We start from the raw sequence: 19516 nt of genomic DNA, 5'->3' as shown, positions 1-19516 counted from the left end.
CAACCTATATATGTCTTGTAAGGGCTACTTTGGAAGGAAGATCGAGGGATGAATAGGAAAAACATACAATTCTAACAAAAAATCAAGCGCAAAACAAAGAATTATAAAACACATAAAAAATATATGAAATCACCATTTGATTGGACCGTACGAAAAATGCAAGAATTGGATGATAGAGATAAACTCATAAAAGACTTTGCATGATATTGGACCTCATGTTAAAAATACTCCAAAACTTATATGAATTTGGGCATTCCTTAGAAATTTGATAAGATTCGATAGTTTTCAATAATCCTTTGGTTCAAATAATCATATAGAAAAAAAATATTATTCTATACAGAATAAAAGTTTCTATATTTTTCTTTCAAGTTAAGGGGTCCTAATTAGATACTCCACTAAAGTCGAATGAGCTGGGTTCACTTTACCATACGTGGCTGCCACGCAGTTTTTCTAGTGGGCCCTAAGTTAACGCGACGAACCGACTCGACCAGTTTCTCCGAAAGGCACCACGCCTCTCCCCGCCCGTGCTGGAACACGCACCGACCCGCTCGGAAAAAAAAAAAGAAAAGAAAAACAGAGCGCGCGTCTCGCGCACAGCGCACAGGACGTCGGCGCGGCGGCGGCGAGCGGCGAGCGGCCGATGGCGGACGGCGGGGAGATGGACGAGGAGGCCATGCGGGCCTTCTTCCCGATGTCCTTCGGCAAGGCGCCCACGCGCGCCGGCGCCGCCGCCTCCGCGCACGCCTCCACCCTCCGCAAGCCGCCCCAAAACCCTAGCGCCAAGCCCTCCACCTCCTCCGCTGCCGCCGCCGCCGCCGCGGGCGACGACGACGACGACGACGACGACGACGACGACGAAGGGCCCATGGTCGGGCCCCCTCGGCCCCCGCCCCAGCCCGCTGGCGGCGGCGAGGGGGAGGACGACGAGGAGGGCGGCGGGGTGATGATTGGGCCACCTCGGCCGCCGCCGCGGTCGTCCTCTCGCGGTGAGGGGGAGGACGCGGATGGCGGCATGATTGGGCCGCCTCGGCCGCCACCGGTGAAGGATGATGACGAGGAGGACGAGGATGACGACGACGACGATGGGGATGACAGCGACGACGAGATGGAGGATGACGGCGAGCGTTACAATCGGATTCCTCTCAGCAACGAAGTTGTTCTGCGGGGGCACACCAAGGTAGCCCATAAGCAACTCGCCGATATTATCTGTTTGTCCTTGCTAAAGTTTGTGTGCTCAAATTTCTGGATATTTATTGTGCCATTTACATTTGTATCATTTTGTGAATAATTTAGCTCAGCTAAGTTGGTTTCATTAGCAGTTATTTAGCTGAATTAGACAAACCAGAATTCCTACACATTTTGTTGTCTGTAGTATTGTTGTAGGCTAGGTTCCAGAGAAGATATATTTATGATTGAGTATTACTGGTGACTTATTTGGCCTAATTGAGCGACTTGGCAAGTCCAAAGAAAGAGAATTGTTGGTGATCTTAGCTAGATGAAGGGCATGGTAAATTTTAGTTTTGAAAAGGAATAAATCAAATGGTGCTTTCTTGAGATGGCCCTCAAAGGTTTGGTCTCCTGGTGGTGCCATTAAGGGATTTCTGCAACTTTGCGTGCTTAGTTGTTTACTTGGTTTTGTTGATTGCTTAATCTAGTTGAGGTACACAAGTGAGGGATAGGTTAATTCCAGAACCATTTTTTTTGTCTTTGTTATGAGATTACTAGATACACATATTGTATTTACTGGTTAACAATTAAATGATTTTCTTTGCAGGTTGTCTCAGCCCTCGCTGTTGACCATACAGGATCCCGAGTGCTCTCTGGAAGCTATGACTACACTGTATGTATGTATGACTTCCAAGGTATGAACTCAAAGCTGCAATCATTCAGGCAGTTAGAACCCTTTGAGGGGCACCAAGTTCGCAGCTTAAGTTGGAGCCCAACATCGGATCGGTTCTTATGTGTTACTGGTTCAGCTCAGGCCAAGGTAATCTGCCTTTATAGTCTTCTGTAAGTTCCCAAAAGTGCACTCCCTATGACTTGAAAATTGTATTGATGTTTGGAATTATGCTTGTAATCAGATATATGATCGGGACGGGCTCACACTAGGTGAGTTTATTAAGGGTGACATGTATATCCGAGATCTGAAGAATACAAAAGGGCACATTTCTGGGCTTACCGGTGGTGAATGGAATCCCAAGTCAAAAGAAACCATACTGACGTCATCAGAAGATGGATCTATTCGTCTGTGGGATGTATCAGACTTTAAAAGTCAAAAGCAGGTACAGAAAATTTTGGGTATATCAGAATCCTTAAATGCACTGTTATCTGTTCTCTTTGGAACTAATAGTTGCTTGAAGTTCAATCATTTACTGTTTTGCATGATTTAATCTTTCATTGTTTGCTAAAGTGGAATACTCAAATTCATCCTTTTTTTTCAATAGGTCATAAAACCTAAGCTTGCAAGACCAATGCGAATTCCAGTTACCTCATGTGCCTGGGATCATGAAGGCAAGCGAATTGTTGGTGGGATAGGCGATGGTTCAATTCAGGTATATTATTTTTGCATAATAATATCAAACTTTCCCTATCACTTTTTATGCCCCTATCAGATGCTTTCATTAAAATGCTTTATGATATGAATGATATCTCTTTTGCAGCTCTGGACTGTCAAGACTGGATGGGGAAGCAGGCCAGATATACATGTTGAGAAAACACATACGGAGGATATTACAGGGGTCAAGTTCTCCACAGATGGACAAATACTCCTGTCAAGAAGTATGGATAGTACTCTGAAGGTAATTTTTCTGGCCTGTTGGGTGTTATGTTTTGACAGTATTTTGCATATTACCTGCTTGAACATGATCGTTAGTCATGATTAATGCTGAAGCTGCGATGTGTTCAATTTTCTGTTTTTTGCTAGTACTCTTTTCTTTATTTATAATTTTTGAATGAGCTGTATAATTCAATGCAGATATGGGATTTGAGGAAAATGAAAACTCCTTTGAAAGTTTTTGAAGATTTACCAAATCACTATGCTGAGACAAATGTGGCTTTCAGCCCCGATGAGCAACTTATTTTCACAGGAACTTCTATTGAGAAAGACGGTGAAAATGGAGGCCTACTTTGCTTCTTTGATAGAAGGAAACTTGAGCTTGTATCAAGGGTGGGGATTTCACCACATTATAGTGTGATAAGGTGTCTATGGCATCCAAGGATTAATCAAGTAATTTCTAAATACTGAATGGATCACAACTCCTGAATAACATTTTTAGGACATTATATTAAACTCCTATGTTTTTTTATTCAGGTATTCGCAACAGTTGGGGATAAGAAGGAAGGTGGTACTCATATCTTATATGATCCTTCTATTAGTCAGAGAGGAGCACTTGTATGTGTTGGACGAGCACCTAGGAAAAAATCTGTTGACGATTTTGAGGTGCAACCTGTAATACATAATCCACATGCACTGCCACTATTTAGAGATCAACCAAGTCGGAAACGCCAAAGAGAGAAGATACTGAAAGACCCGCTCAAATCACATAAACCTGAAGCTCCAGTCAATGGTCCTGGCTTTGGTGGAAGAGTCGGTACTACAAAAGGCAGCTTGTTGACACAGTACCTCTTGAAGGTAATATACAGATTAATTGCTCCTTAATCTATTATGAATAATGTGTGACAAACTTTTGGTTAGTTCCATACTTAGAAACAAAGTACACCTGTTTCTGATTGACGCTGCATTGATGCGTATTTTTTTGCCTTCTTTATTACAGGAGGGTGGTTTGATTAAGGAGACATGGATGGACGAGGATCCAAGAGAGGCAATTTTGAAGTATGCAGATGCTGCAGAGAAAGATCCAAAGTTCATTGCACCAGCATATTCCCAAACTCAGCCGAAACCTGTATTTGCAGAGTCGGATTCTGAAGGCGAAGAGAAAAAATAATGTATGCATCTAATCTACTTATTTCGTAAACTAATCTATCATGACTGGTATTTTGTTTTTCTGACGAGAGTCACTCTAGTGCAGTGACAATATTAAGTTACATGCATGATGAGCCTGGTAACACAATTTGTTGACAAAGGTACTCCATTGTTTCATTTCATTGTTGGATGTTATATTCTCTTATGTTTAGTCTGAATAGTTCGGCTTGTTTGGGAGAGACCTGCTTATCATTTTTCTGGGGTCATTTTTCATGTCTCGTTTCATTTTCTTCAGATAACATTGGAGACAATCTGTTTAGAAAACTATTGTGAAAGAGTTGTGGCCCATGTAGCAGTCCGGCACGATGTGGCTTTGATGTATACCATTACCACCAACACGTTCTCCATCCATCAGGCTTCCAGTCCTGTTTGTGCGCAGCAGCTCACAATAATACGACCGGTGTACAATTATGTCGTTGGCTGGCAACTGATGTGGACATTATTTGTACCTACTGACAGTAGTAACTCCAGCTTATTTTGTATCTTGATCAGTATACAATCTCGCGTTCTTCCATCATGTATTGTCCATGGTGAAGCTGTAGCCTGTTTGCAGACATAAATGCATTTACCGTAGGGCAAAGTTGTCATACTGATTTGGATGTTATTTGCAGAATCTACGCAGATTATTCTTCGATCAATTTGATAGGGCCCGACCAATTCAGGTCATAGGCAAAACGCTTATTAATATGACCCAAAGATTTGACTCAAGCCCCTTACAATAATCTTACAATAACCACCCTATCAGTTATTATCCATATCCATAACTACAATCGTCTTGCTTTCAACCGAATTTAGAGTTGTCCACTAAATTTTAACACCTTCAGCGAATTTCTGTGCACGGCTCTGACGCGAGCGGCCAAAACAGACAGATACTCTAAACACAAACTGCCTTTGCTTCCATCGCCAACTAACTTAACCATTTGACTAAATGACAAACTACCTTTGCTTCCATCGCCAACTAACAAATGGACAAAACCGAATTTCCGATGCCTTGAGGAGAAATCACTTGGCAAATGCAGATGGTAGAAACAAGGGTCAAAGTACCTGATTTTATCCTTTCTTTGCCTCAGTAGCCAATTCTCCTGCCAATCAAATCAAGGTGTGAGCCAAAGATAAATTGCTGAATCACAAATCAAGGTCTAAATCTATAAAAAATAGCTAGTTTGATAAAAATATATTCAAGTTGACCTTTGAAGTTTGAACTAGTAGTCATTATTAATCAAGGCGCTAGGCGCTACTGGGGGCAGCGGATAGCTAGAATGTCTGAAAAATACAATTACATTGAAAAGAATAATGAGATGGATGCTTGGCCAAGAAGCTGAGAACACGCCACCCATGGTATTGGATGCTGGTTTCTTGTATATGTGATAAACACCAAAACCTTCTCTGATGGAGCCTTTGACCTTGGATACATAGAATTCAAGTATAAAAGCACTGGTCCTGGATAGCTCAAGAGGGTGGATAGCTCAAGAGGGAGCTCAGTTCTTCACAAGTAAGCTGAAATCGTCAGCAGAGCAATTGCTAAATAATCGAAGACCGAATGTAAGTCGACTGTTTCTGATTCCCTTGAACTCAATATGATGTTTCGATGAAATAAGACTGTCCTCTCCTAGGGAAAGGGTTATGTTCCTTTCTTCTCAAATTTGAGTGCATTTTTTTCTGCAAATATTACATATATAGTGTAGATTCTTCAATTAATGAAAGGATAAATCATACAGTCAGAATAAAACATTCCATTAGCAATAGGAGTAAAGTCTTTTAGGTTTTGACATTGAAGATGGTTTTTCCTTTGTTGAACAAAGCGTGGCTATCTTTCATTATATTGATGTAAACAAAACTTTCTGCACATCATGAAGAACTGAGGACCAAATTTAGAACAAAAGGAAAACAGAGATAGCGAGTAACTCATCAATTAGTAGCATACACTTAGGCATATCTTGAATGTGTTTGATTGTTTCAGATGTCATAATTTGATGTAATATGGATTACTAATGTAGTTCAGTCCTCGTGGGGTAAGTATGGGGTATTCAGAGTAGTTCTGGCTCCCAGATTCTCCTCTGGAGCAGCCATAACCACCAAACAGGCCAGCTCTGTTAAAACAAAAATACAGAACCTGATACTGTTTGTTCTGAATACTTGTACACATAATTTAACTGAAAAAAAAATCAGTGGCTGACAATACTAAATTCTATCAGAAAGTGACTGTCAAGATTTTTTCAAGGCGTACATCAAAATGGGAAAATTGGTGGCAGCAATAGGTAAATTGCTCTGCTGTGTACAAGTTGACCAGTCAACAGTAGGCATCAAGGAAAGATTTGGGAAATATGAGGAGGTGCTTGATCCTGGATGTCACTGCGTGCCATGGATTATTGGAAGCCGTGTTGCTGGTGAGCTTACACTAAGGCTTAGGCAGCTAGATGTACGTTGTGAGACAAAGACAAAGGTATAACATATCACTTCTCACAAGTTAAAAATTATCCATTTATCCTCTCCATGCACCACATTTCTTTTAGATTCATGTTGTCTTTTACTACTGCTTCTGGACTTAATTTTACTTATGCATCCTCTCATAGGACAATGTTTTTGTTACGGTTGTTGCATCCATTCAATATCGAGCAATGGAGGACAAAGCAAGCGATGCATACTACAAGCTGAGCAACCCAAAATCCCAAATCCAATCTTATGTCTTTGATGGTAAGGACAACTCCTTACAATATAGTCATTTCTGGATATCTCAGATGACAATATCAAGGACCCATACCAAACTTGAATTTGTCAATGCTAAAGACCCTCTCTATTAGGTTATTGATAACTATAAATATATACATATATATTATATTTACTTCCATTCTGAAGTAATAGCGTGAATACAGATTATATTGAATTTTACTTGTTTTCCTTTTTCTTCAGTTATCAGGGCAAGTATTCCCAAACTAGAATTGGACGATGCTTTTCTGCAAAAGAATGAAATAGCAAGAGCTGTGGAGGAGGAGCTTGAGAAGGCAATGCTAGCTTATGGTTATGAGATTGTGCAAACACTGATTGTTGACATAGAACCAGATGAGAAAGTTAAGAGGGCGATGAACGAAATTAATGCTGGTAGGTAGTGTTCACCTACACCTTGAAATTTGTTTTGACCTAGAAACTGACACAATCAAGAATGAAGACAAGAAAAGTTCATACCTAGTATAGCATAATACAATCAAGTGCAATGAATATCACTATAGCAGTTGGTCATCCATTTCCAATTGCAACTGTGGTATTAAAAGGAGTAATAATCAATCACTATAGCAGTTTGATTTATAGTGTTAACCATTTCCTTCTTTTATTTTGTTCAGCTGCAAGGCTACGTGTTGCAGCAAATGAGAAGGCAGAGGCAGAGAAGATCATTCAGATCAAGAGGGCCGAGGGAGAGGCTGAAGCCAAGTATCTGTCTGGGCTTGGTATTGCAAGGCAGCGGCAGGCTATAGTTGATGGGCTAAGAGACAGTGTACTTGGCTTCTCTGGCAATGTTCCTGGGACTTCAGCTAAGGATGTGATGGATTTAGTCCTGCTGACGCAGTACTTTGACACTATGAAAGAGATCGGTTCAACATCCAAATCTTCAGCAATTTTCCTCCCTCATGGCCCTGGTGCTGTTGCAGATATTGCCAGTCAGATCCGTGATGGATGTCTTCAGGCTCATCAAACAAAGTGAAAAATCCAAGGAAGCAGTAACTTGGATTGGTGAGGGCCTTTCCACTGGTTTGTATGTGCTTGAGGATATTGTGTGAGGTTGTAAAAATAGTATCAAGCTTGTAGAATAGTTTGTGCTTAATGTAGATCAGGTATTCTCTGGGATAGGTTCCAATCCATACGGAATGAAGAATGTGTGCTTTACATGAATCTAGTTGATGGTTGTGGTGTGCTTACATACAGTATGCTGCATGTGTGCTGTGAGAAAAATAATGTTGTCAGCCTGTATATCCTCAATATATAGCCTTGATTGCGGAATTTGGTCATCACTGTCAGATATAACATGTTTCGGATTTTATCAGGTAGGAAAATATGCACTACTAAGCAAACTGGGAAACAGAAATGAAGTAAAAAAAACCAATTACGAGACTAAACATAAACAATAGAGCTGAATAATCATATCAAAGGGTATAACACGAGACTAGCATTTCTAGAAAAAAAAGAATATATATTGGTTAAGCAATGGAGATTAGCTATTCAATTTGGCCAGTCCAATACTCTTCAACTGCGCCAGATACAAAGACTGATAGAACCAACGGCAAACCATGACACCTCATGTTTTTGCCATCTCACAACAAAATTTCATGAACTTACTCACTGTTTGCATTGCAGGAACGAAATCACAATTCCAGTGGTAAGCTTCATCCCAATTTTCAACTACATTGTAGCACAAACTATCTACCACTGCATAGTTAGGTCAGTGAACACTAGATCGTCTTCCTGAACTGGACCAACGACCATGATTAAAACTACTATAAATTAGCAATGCGGATTAAAATCTGGTGATGAGTGTACCTATTATTGTAGCTGCGAAGAGGGGATGCATCAGTAGGGGTGTTCCTCCTTGGGGTACCCTTCCTCCGGCCAGTAGCTCAGCCACGAGAACATGGGCCCCTTCGCCATGGCTAGCTCCAGGATGTCGGCGCCGGCGACCCCGGGGTCCACGTCCCTCCCGATCAACCTCACCGCATCGGCGAGCCTGTCCACCCCGCTCCCTCCTCCTCCTCCTCCCGCCCCGGCCGCCGGAATCGGCGCCCCTCCCTTCCTCCTCCCCCTCCCGCCTCGCCCCCCCGCCGCCGCCCTGCTCGCGCGTCGGCTGCTCAACGGAGAAGGCGCGTGGAGCATCGTGGGAGGGAGCACCCGGGCTTCCGCCGCCGCCGACGAGGAGGCCGGCGGCCGCGGTGGCGGTGGCGCTTCCGCCATGGCTTGCAACGGAAGGAGGCTTGCAGTTTCGCGCTTTATTTTTTTCTAAGTAAACTTCAGAAAACTGTAACTATAATGACGCTGCAACATTAGTGATCGTGTGTTTGCAACCCCTTTTTCCCAACCTATCTTCCTCGTTTTCCACGCGCAGGCTTTTCAAACTGCTAAAGGGTGTGTTTTTTTAAAAAGTTTTTATACGAAAGTTGCTTAAAAAAAATCAAATTAATCCATTTTTTTTAAAAAAGCAAATACTTAATTAATCACGTGCTAATGGACCGCTCCGTTTCCCGTGTTTACTATGCAAGTTGGGAAACTGGAGTAGCGAACACACCCCTACTTCCCCATCCTATAATATAAGAGATTTTAGGTGGATATAATACATCCTAATACAATGAATTTGAACAGATGATAGATCTACTCAAAATCCTCTATATTATGGACAGATGGAGTATTTCAGTTTGCTACAACAATAGCATAGAAAATTATCATAAAAATGTAATTTTTACGTGATATGCTGCTACATATCACGTAAAAATTGTAGTTTTATGATAATTTCAGCAAAATGAAATGGATTAATGTTGGTTTTCTTAAATTTATTTTTTCCTTTTTTTTCTTTTAGAGAAATTGGCAGGCAGCCTGAACATGGGCCGAAATCCAGGCCCACAATATCTATGGACCGGCCCACCTAGCAATACTTGGGCCCGCCCCGAGCCGTCCACGTGTACAAACCTCGGAAGCGCCAAATGGGCCCAACTACACCGGTGGGGCCCATGCTGGCTTGGACAAGTCCAACCCGCAACTCCTTCGCCTTTTCCCCTTTCCACGTCAGCGACGCGCATCCATCCTCTTCCGAGAATGCAGTTCCTTCTCGTCTCGTCTACGGCGACTTGTCCACTCCACTCTCTCCTCCCCTTCAGCTGATCAGCTCGCCACGTCACCGTCACCGCCTCGCCTCGCTTGCTTGTCGTGGTGCAGCATCCAACCTAGTAGTAGTGGTAGTAGGCTAGGCTATATCCGCCTCGGCCACCGCCGGGTTCGCCTCCAGTGCTCGCCGCCTCCGCCGCCGCCGGTGTCCATGGCCGTGGCCCTTGCCGGCGCGAGATCCCCAGGAGCGGGCGCGATCCTCAGCCTCCGCCGCCTCGCCCCCGCCGCCGCGGCGCCCGTACGTCTGGGCGGAAGCGGAACCCCAGGCACCCGGCGCCGCCGCGGCATCGCCATGGCGGCAGCTGCGTCCGCCCCGCCCGCGCCCGCCGATGCCCTCCCCAAGGTAACGCACGCACCGCCGCGCGCCCCACGCCGCCACCGGCAGGCCGTGTATATCTGTGATCGAGTTAGTAGTACGATCGAGGTTGGTGCATTTCTAGCGTTTGCTTTTGCTCGAGCTGTCCCCGTAGAGCGTGTGGCGGTGGTGCGGTTTGCCTAGAACTGCAAGGGGTTTCTGTTTGGAGGTTGGATTGGATGCATTCTCTGCTGCTGTATGGGGACGCTGGTGTGGGGGCGCCGCTGTGTAGGTTGACATGTTTTGGCTGGTGCTCTGAAGTCTCAGACTCTGAATTAGCGCAACCTCGCATGCATTGTTGCTACTGATTTGTTACTAATATATTTACTATAATATTATTGTTATGTCTTGTACCTTAATCCTTAAGTCAACATCATGGGAAAGTGTTGATTAGAGGCCCTCGGTCCTGGAGTTATTGAAAGAAAGAGATTTTTGAGCCACTATTCTAGAATTTAGGACAGACCATTATACAGCTTTTTTTTTCTTTAATAAGGTTTGTTTAATTAGAACGTGCTTGTTCTTTTGATGTTGTTACAGATGGAGGATCCTTGTAGTGTGCTAAAAATCTGAACTGTCCTTGTCAGCTACATTGTTAGTATTGTTCTGCAGGCATGGTTTGTTCATATTAATGTTTTACATGATGTTTAAAATGGATATTAGGCCTGGCATGCAAAATTTTGATGGTAATTATGTTAAATCGAATGCCAATGATCAACCATTTCTTTTTCCCATATGTAGTAGTATTAGATATTATATGCTTGGATTATACTTTGCCGTGTTCTTCTTTCTTTTCTGTATGATTACTGAATGTTCACAGTTCCAATTTCCAAGGGAATGAGGTGGGCTAATGTCTTAAATTTTATTCCGTTTCAGGGTGCTGATTCATTTTTCCGGACAGTTATCTCAAACATGGAGAAAGTATATCTGAGCAGAAATCCAACTGCCAAAACCATCCTGGAACTTGTTCGTTCTTATGATGGGGACCACATTTGCTATGATCATTTTGCTTTCAGAACATTTGGAGTGAGTATTAGATTTACATTCAGCTTAAATTGTTGATTCATCATGTGTTATTACTTAAGATGAAACTGTGCAGTGTTGATCTGCAAAAACATGTGATATTTTATCTTTGATAAATGCAGGTTGATGGTTATGGTATAAAATCACTTGCTGAATTTTTTACTGACTTTGGTTATGTCCCTCGTGAAGAACTAAGGTTTCCAGCAAAAAAGTTAAGAGCACTATGGTTTTCTCCTCCCACCAATGATGGATACACTGGAACTGGTGTTTATGGGCCTTTGCCAAGGATATTCATTTCAGAACTACTTGTGGATGAGTTGAGTCCTCAGAGCCAGGTACCACTATAAACTATTGTGCATGAGTGCATCTGGGATTGTCATTGAACTTTATGTTGTTTCTGTCAGACTATAAGTCTGGTGGCTTCAATACAGATTTCTATAGTGCAAATACTATAGCCACATAATCTAGTTTGGAAACCAGGTCTTAAATTTGAACAGTCCATGCATCAGATAGAGTATATGGATGCTGGATTTCTGGTCTCTGATATTGGTTGCCACTAGAGTCGCTTATTTCCACCTTTGCTCATTCGAAGATATCTTCTGTTCTCAAACCCATTTATGTGGTTGTTTTTCTGCGCAGGACATCATTCAAAAATACATTAGAACTTCTGGTAAAGGAAATAAACATGCAACTCTTGCAAGTACATCAGGGGAGCTGACATGGGAGAAGCCCATTTATTCTGATTTCCAAGTTTTATCTAGGTACTTGTTATAGTACCTTGAGTTTTTTTACTGAACTTTACACCGTTTAACAAATAACCGTTTATTAATCCAGTAATACTTTAAATTGCCTTTTTGTGCTCATCCTGAGTGGCATCCCTGAGTATGCTATTTGCAGTTCTGTACTCCTGTTTCTTTGTTCAAATAACATTTGCTCTTTCTTTTCTTTTGGACACCAGGGAAAGTGAATATGCTGCATGGACTCTTGTTAATGGCTATGCACTAAATCATACCACAATTTCCACTCATCGCTTGATATCAGATATTAGAAGTATCAATAAGTTCAACAAATTTGTGGAGGACAATGGGTTCAAGTTAAATTCAGAAGGAGGGATTTTGAAAGGTCTGTTCCTAAGTTCTGATCACTCAGATTGTATTCAATAAGTAGTGGCTCCCTCTATATGCATAGTATAACGCTCTCAATGAATTACCTCCTCTTATACCCAGCTGGTTCTACTGGAAAAATCCAATTACATTTTATTAGGAGAACTACACCTAATTGCACATTTTACAGACTTTGCTTTTAGAAACTATGTAGCTTGTTGATAGTAGTCAGGATGATTAATTGTTAGCTTTGGTTCAAAATTTCCTTTTATGTACATAGTATCAAGCATATTTGTTTTCCTTGCTGTTATTCCACATTTGCAGAGAAGTTATTTTGCATACTTGTTTTTCTCATTTCTTCTACCTTTTAACAGTGAGTCCTGATGGTCTCCTCCAGCAAAGCTCAACTGTAGCTGATTCAGCGTTGTTTACTTTTGCTGATGGAATCACTGAATCCATTCCACGTTCCTATATTGAATTTGCTGAACGCCTGGTACTCCCACAGTTCAAAGATTTGCCAAATGATGAGGTGTGCATATTTTATTCTTACTGTATTTATTTTGCTTAGCATGAGTGGGGTTTCGATAAACTTATCAGTTTATCTTCCTGAACCCTAAATTCCTGATCGACTAACCAAGCAACCATACTTGTTTAATAACTACTGAAGGTCAACGAACACCACAGGCGCGATGGTTTTGAGGTAGGGAATGCGGACAAAATATTTGAGAGCACATCAAATGATCAGCTTACACGGAGATCTGCATAAACGTTGAAGTCTCAACTATTCTGGAAGCGAGTCATGCCTCTTGGAAGCGTATTGAAGGAGTGTTCTCTGTGATAACTGTATCTACCTGGGTAAATTAAAACATTAGAATGAATAAACTGTTCGATGTATATCGCTCTCTTGAATAAAGAAATTACTAGTTATCTCTACAGTTCTGTTCTGTGTTGTCATCATGTCATGGGTATCTTTTGGAGCATCAGCCTTGGTTTCATGTCCTAGAATAAACATATCATGCTAGCCAATTCCAGTTCTAATGACGACATCCTACCACAAAATTGTTTACTTCCGTGGACATCCTGAACAGCAGCAGTTCAAGGCAGCCTTTTGCTACTTGGAAGTTCAGGACAGATGCGTAAGATGGTGACGGGATTCAACTTGTTCTCATTTAAGGTTAGAAGAAATGTCAAATTTACATGTGAAACTTTTAAGACTCAACTTTTAAATACCTTTTCTAGCTTAGAACTTAATTAAGATCATGATATATTGCTATGCAATTTACAGGTGTTTTCCTCAAATGCTTGTCTTTGACAGAAGGATAATTATCTGGCAGCATCAGATTTGTGACCTACTGGGAAGTATCAACGTCGCGGAGCTTCAGCCAAGGTATGATAACCTACTTCAGAATTCTAAAGAATCTCTGCATGATATTAATTAAAAGAGGTTGGTTTCCACTGAAAATAATTTCCGACCTGTTGCGCATATGCGTGCTATAAATATATTTATATGATTAGCTACATATAGGAATACAATCAGCATCTAACATTAAATTAACTATCTGTGCCGACTCTCTTGATGCAACTACAATTGTACCAGAAGGAGAAAAAAAGGATAAATAAACAGATAGAGGCACCAAAAGACTCATATCTTGACCCTTGATGCAAATGAAAGGGTCTGAGAGAACCAAAACCAAAAGTAGCTGCCTCAACACCTCCCGTTGCATTTATCCATATGTCCTTGAAAACATTAAAAGCCCCATATATCCTTGAGATCCTAAAGGCCTCCCTGCTTTATTGGGTGAATTTTCTGCATGAAGAAACACTTCTTTGTTCCAATTCAACAAAGTTGTGTCCGCGTGCAGAGATGTACCACGATTCCAGCACTGTCTGAACCTGAATGTGAAGAAAAGAACAATATACATAAAGAAAATCCGGAAGAGACCCTACTTAAGCCTAAATGAGACAACTTTGGCTAGGATTATATCGTACCATTTGCTGTTTCGCCACTATAATAAACTTTAGTTCCTCTAATTCAGATCGGTGTCGTTGAAGTTTTCTAGCTTACCGGGTCAGGGCTTTTGCCCCAATCTGTTTTCGACAGCATACTGTCGTTGTAAGCTCTTTAATTGTAATGTACCCTTCCTTTCTTAATGAAATTGGTCGATCGAACCTTTCGGCTGACCCGGCAAAAAAAAAAAAAAATCAGATCGGTGGTCCATTAGCTTTTCTAATCTTCACACGGGTGATCTGTCAGGTTGAGGACTCTGCGTTAGAAATATAACCGTCATTGTACTGAATTGATATTCTTTCTAGGGTTGCAGAATATTTTGCATCAATGGTCGGTTAGGTTACTGGGTAATACTATATTTTTAAGAGGAGAATTCGCTGTTACGATAGACTAACAACATGTCTTACGTACTAACCCATCTACTGGAAAAGGCTGGTCGGCTGAAGTTTATCTGCTCTACATTTTAGGAGTAAATTTCAGAAAAAGCACAACTATTATGTTAAAATTGTCACTTTGCTTTAACTTTAGCTGGGAATTTCATAGAACTACAACAATAGCAAATGATTTTATTAGAAAACTACAGATAGGCCGGGTCCACCCTTCAGACACTGTTGCAAATTGGTTCGACATGTCAAACACACGCATAGGATAAAAGTTGTAGTTCTCTGGTAAACTAATTCTTTGTGAAATTTCTTTAGAGAAACTCTTGCATTATTTCGTATGAGCATCCTGTATTCCTGTCACAATCCATTCATGAACTTTTACCGCTACTTACACATCGGCAGTTCGGCACTCATGACTAGTTCGGTAGTTCCCGATACATATAATGGCCACAGCCCACAGGTATGAGGCAGCCAGCCACTGTCCAAATCCAACAGTGATCTCATATCCACTATTGATTTATGAGATCTAAACGTGACATGTACATCTGCAAACCAAGCTTTTCATCATGCATGTTAGGTGTCAAGCAAACGATTTTGCTGACCTCTGTGCGCATAACACGGTTGCAAGCTGAGGTTTGTCGCATCTACCTAACCAACTATACATAACAATTTGATCATTGTCTCCCTTACGCTTTAGCGAGACTTCCACGTTACTGCTCTAATGTACGGTTCATGGTTTCGTAGAAAGTGTTAGCTTTGCTAGGTAGTACCACGGTTGATCAGTCGATGAACTTGGCAATCTAGATTCTATTCTTTCTTAGCTCAGTCGATGGACCACCGATTTTGAAGCAAATTATTGAGCAGATTGTTACCATCGGATTATGTACTTGATTATTAGGATAAATTAAATATTTTGATAAATGAAATTAAAAAATAACTTAAAACAAGTGGTTCAAGCAATGATGTAAAAGAAAGTTTTTTTTTTTCAGAGAATGTATCGGAGAGTGGAACAAATAATAATCTGAAAGAACTCACTCTTATCAGCTTATAAATTTATACTCACTCCGCCCTAAAAATAGAGCAACCTTGTACTTCATTAGATATATGTCCAAATTCATACTACTATATAGTGTAATTCAGTATTGGTTGCTATATTTTAGGACAGAGGGTCTCTGGTGGGGATTGGCTAGTATCATAGTTGATTGGTAGTATTATGGGTATTATTCACACTGAATTTTTATAGTATTTAGAAACAAATGAAAGTCTTGAAACCATCGTTTCCGAGATAGAAAAAACACACGAACTCAAGACATAAGAAGAAGAAGAAAACAATATGGCGCCATAAATATAGCTACTCCCAAACATAATGTAAGACCTCATAACACAAATTCCTCAAGAATAGCTAATTTCATGATAATTTCAAAGGAATTTATAGGGATCAATTATTTTCTTCCAAAAAGTTTCATAGGAATTTTTTTTCCCATATGATTCAAATCCTTTAGAATTCTTGTACTCTTTCCCACAGATGGCCAAAGTTCAAAATTTTCTTTTTGTTAATACCGCGTGTGGTGGGAATAAGTGTTATCCACCCATGCCCGCTGTAGGCGACTCTAGCTTTTTGGACCTTTTGGTTTTGTATAGAAATACAGAATCGTGTTGGCCCACTGATTCCACAATGCCATCACCATCTGCACGCAGTAGGCTAAAAAGGAATTAAAAGGCAGGAGAGAAGAGAGGGTCCCTGCTTTTGCTGTGTGTTATCTATTGCTCTGGTGAACACGTATGAAACGCCTAGATTCTCATCTCCCTCTTTAACCTCCTCTACTACTACTACTAGTGTAGTCCCACGGTTTGTCTAACGAAAAAGATCAGCGTGTTGGATAAGAGAAGATTATGCCATTGCTTTAGAATCGCAGCGTGTTGTTCCTAAGTGGCTACTATCTTTACGGTAAAAATTCATACTCCTCTTTGTTTCATACTGTAAGATGTTTTAGTTTCGTTCTAAGTCAAACTTCTCTAGCTTTGATTAAATTTTTAGAAAAATATACCTAATATTAAATTAATTGATCTGCGTTTTGAAGACACCCTCTACCCGAAGATGGCGAGAGAGCGAGAGCCTAGGGAGCTCGTCAACCTGAGCGCCGGCGGGGCAACCGTCACCGGCGCCCACAGCCCTGTGCCTCTGGTCACTCCGACCAGGGCGGCCACCGCACAACCGCGCTCACCTCCCCCAGTCACGCCTTCGCCCCAAGCAAGTCAGGCCTCGCCACTGCTATCCGAGCCCCTTGACTGGGGAACGGATGCCGAGGAGGAGGACGACGACGCCATTGCTCCGGAGCTACACCAACGGTCAGCGGAGACATTCAATCCGCAGACCGCCAAAGCACGCAAAGCAGCTTCTCCATCTCCAGCGTCCAAGGCTTTCCATCAGGAAATCAATGCTCGAAGCCAGGAAGAGGAGCTCGACATTACTGCAGAGAGAGGAGAGGGACTGTCACACCCTGAAGTTCTCCTCCTAAGCCTAAAATTGAATTTATAAATCACCCTAAGAAAATGCCGGTGCAAATCAAGAGAAAACCTTAATAAATTAATGCAAATAATAATCGGAATTGGCATGTGGAATTTTTCTTGAGTTCTACATGTCGAAATACGCTAACATGATTTTTAGTGGAATTTTCAGAGCTCTCGAAATAATTTTAACCAATTAAAATTGAGCACATGCAATTTTAAATCCCAGGGAAAATCTTTTCCTCCTTTTCTTTTTCTTTTCCCTCCTTTTCCTCTTCTTGGGCCGTCGGCCCAGTCCACCCCGCCGCCGCGCGCGCCCTCCTCCTTGTGGGCCGGCCCAAGCCGCCCCTCCCTCTCTCCTCAGGACGCCGATAGGTGGGCCCCACCTGTCGGGGTCGTCCCCTTCCTCCGGCCGCCCGCCCCACGTCGCCACCACCGCCGAAACCGCCCCCGCGCCAACGTCCCCGCCTCCTCCGGGCCACGTCGGCCACACCCGCGCATGCGCCGCGCCTCCCGCACCCACTCCTCCTCTATCCCGCTCGCGCCCACGCCCGAGATGGCCGCGATTCGAATTCCGAATCCCGCCTCTCTCTCCACCTCCACCTCCCCGCGTTGGCCGGCAGAATCCCGCCCCTACCGGCCACGTCCAGGATTCCCCTCCCCTATTTAAGCTCCACCGCCACTCCCTCTCTCTTTTTCCCCATCTCGCCGAACTCCCTCGTGCTCCCCATCGCTCCCGCGCTGTGCTTCCACCCGCCACCGCCGCTTCCGCTACTCCGGCCACCGCTAGCCGCCACTAGGCTCGCCGCCGCACCACGCCGTCGCCGCCGCCGGGTTTGCGTGGCCAAGGGTTTTATGATATTTGTAAGACGTGGATCTGAATGTCAACATTGTCGTTTGTGTACCCCGGCCGGTCCTGGACGGGGATTTTAATGTACATTCTGCTTGGAATTCTATTCGGGAATTTCTAGGCGTGACAAGTTGGTATCAGAGCCAGGTTGACCGTAGGACAAGCCAAATGGAAAAACCTAAGAGCCCTCTGAATCCTTTTCATTGCATATGTTCTTTGCAATTGGATTTGTTCCGGGAAAATTGGGATCTGTTCTTGTGGTTCAAGGGAAAAATCTTGATCGCTCGTTTAAGTGAGATTTGTCAAAAACAAGTCAGTCTAGGGTTTTAGTAAAATTATTTGAGATTTATTCGTCAGTCAGTTGGGATTTGATGGGTGAAATGCATTAGGTCCTAGCTCAGGAATATGGGTTGCAAGGCATTTATGCTTTTATTGTTATTATTAGTATGTATCTAATTTCCTCATTTATTTTATCGTTATGTAAGTCTGTCTTATTTATTCGCTCTCATGCAAAATGATCTATGCATAAAATTCCGCTCTTATTCGTTCCTCTTATTTGAGTCCTTTATTGCTTTATTTAAATTTGGGTTTGAGCATGCATTGATCCTACTCCTTTGTCTTCTCTAGATGGCTGACCACCCACCCAACCACCGCGGAGAAGGCATGGATGACTTTGTGGCAGAATTGGCACGCATGATGCTGGTGGTGGGCTACCCCAACGCGCCAGAGTACACGACTGTTCCACCGCTCAGTGGCGAGCTTCCTCACCGTGTCTGCCTGGAGGTCCATGGCTACGTGGGTACCTGCCTAGCTAATATGGTGGTTGAGGCATCCGGAGGCACAGCAGATCACGCCTGTCAGGAGGCAGCATACCTGATGATGGCCAGACTACGGGAGCGCCACAACTACATCTTCCACGACACGGCGTACCGATTTCACCCTCGTCGAGCCAGCGGTGATGATGTCAGTACTTTCCGTCCGACAACCGGCGAGAACGACACCACCTTTGGTCACATGTGTGCTGTGATGAGGGGAATGGATAGGATGCACTCGGATCTGCACAAGGCGTCCAAGGCCTTGAACGATAGGAAGCTAGTGAGGATCATAGCTCTGAAGGATGAGATAGCACGCGTGAAGAAGGAGAATGCTCAGTTGAAGGGTCTCCCAGCGCCAGGAGGAGTCCGGATCCGCACGACGCCTCGCAAGACGACGACTGCACCCGTGCGCATTCAGCTTGCGCCCAGGAACCCACCTCCGCCCGCAATTCCCGCAGCTCCAGCTCCAGCCCCAGCTCTAGTTCCAGTGCCAGCTCCCGCGTCCGCTCTCTCCTTCGCTCCAGCGTCAGCCGCCAGGGGTCCAGCCAGTGGCAATGGAGGTTGGTTGTCTGCTACTCCCAGTGGCAGCCGCGACCACAGCAGCAGCAGTTCCAGTGGCACAGAGCCGGG

General features: G+C 43.0%; 3 protein-coding genes and 1 non-coding gene across 6 annotated transcripts; 3 read left to right on the top strand and 1 right to left on the bottom strand.

The window, feature by feature from the left end:
- The first annotated feature begins 529 nt into the window (after positions 1–529).
- LOC4348832 (uncharacterized) lies at positions 530–4571 on the top strand. 2 transcript variants are annotated; one of them, XM_015758995.3, is made up of 10 exons: positions 530–1177; positions 1775–1987; positions 2082–2282; positions 2445–2552; positions 2661–2798; positions 2975–3226; positions 3311–3631; positions 3774–3945; positions 4029–4083; positions 4218–4571. In XM_015758995.3, the coding sequence occupies exons 1-8, from the start codon at positions 641–643 to the stop codon at positions 3942–3944; spliced, it is 1941 nt and encodes a 646-aa protein (XP_015614481.1). In that variant the 5' UTR covers positions 530–640; the 3' UTR covers position 3945; positions 4029–4083; positions 4218–4571. The 2 variants fall into 2 exon arrangements, with proteins under 2 accessions (XP_015614481.1, XP_015614482.1); XM_015758996.3 differs by having other exon boundaries at positions 4024–4083.
- A 49-nt stretch (positions 4572–4620) lies between these two features.
- On the bottom strand, positions 4621–8967 carry LOC112936634 (uncharacterized). The gene is made up of 2 exons (XR_010736954.1): positions 8513–8967; positions 4621–5064 (listed from the first exon to the last, which is right to left on the bottom strand). It is a non-coding gene; the product is annotated as an uncharacterized protein (transcript).
- On the top strand, positions 5442–7975 carry LOC4348831 (hypersensitive-induced reaction 1 protein). 2 transcript variants are annotated; one of them, XM_015758997.3, is made up of 5 exons: positions 5442–5524; positions 6178–6425; positions 6556–6676; positions 6893–7081; positions 7321–7975. In XM_015758997.3, exons 2-5 carry the CDS (start codon positions 6216–6218, stop codon positions 7677–7679), a joined length of 879 nt encoding a protein of 292 aa, XP_015614483.1. In that variant the 5' UTR covers positions 5442–5524; positions 6178–6215; the 3' UTR covers positions 7680–7975. The 2 variants fall into 2 exon arrangements, with proteins under 2 accessions (XP_015614483.1, XP_066160771.1); XM_066304674.1 differs by having other exon boundaries at positions 5442–6425.
- A 794-nt stretch (positions 8968–9761) lies between the features above and the next one.
- On the top strand, positions 9762–13257 carry LOC4348829 (2-oxoadipate dioxygenase/decarboxylase, chloroplastic/amyloplastic-like). Its single transcript, XM_015759489.2, has 7 exons — positions 9762–10187; positions 11073–11222; positions 11342–11554; positions 11859–11980; positions 12178–12341; positions 12697–12851; positions 12990–13257. The coding sequence occupies exons 1-7, from the start codon at positions 9996–9998 to the stop codon at positions 13086–13088; spliced, it is 1095 nt and encodes a 364-aa protein (XP_015614975.1). The 5' UTR covers positions 9762–9995; the 3' UTR covers positions 13089–13257.
- Positions 13258–19516: the final 6259 nt, after the last annotated feature.

This window comes from Oryza sativa, chromosome 10 (genome assembly GCF_034140825.1).
Source record: "Oryza sativa Japonica Group chromosome 10, ASM3414082v1".
NCBI lineage: Eukaryota > Viridiplantae > Streptophyta > Magnoliopsida > Poales > Poaceae > Oryza > Oryza sativa.
This window is presented reverse-complemented; position numbering and strand designations above follow the sequence as displayed.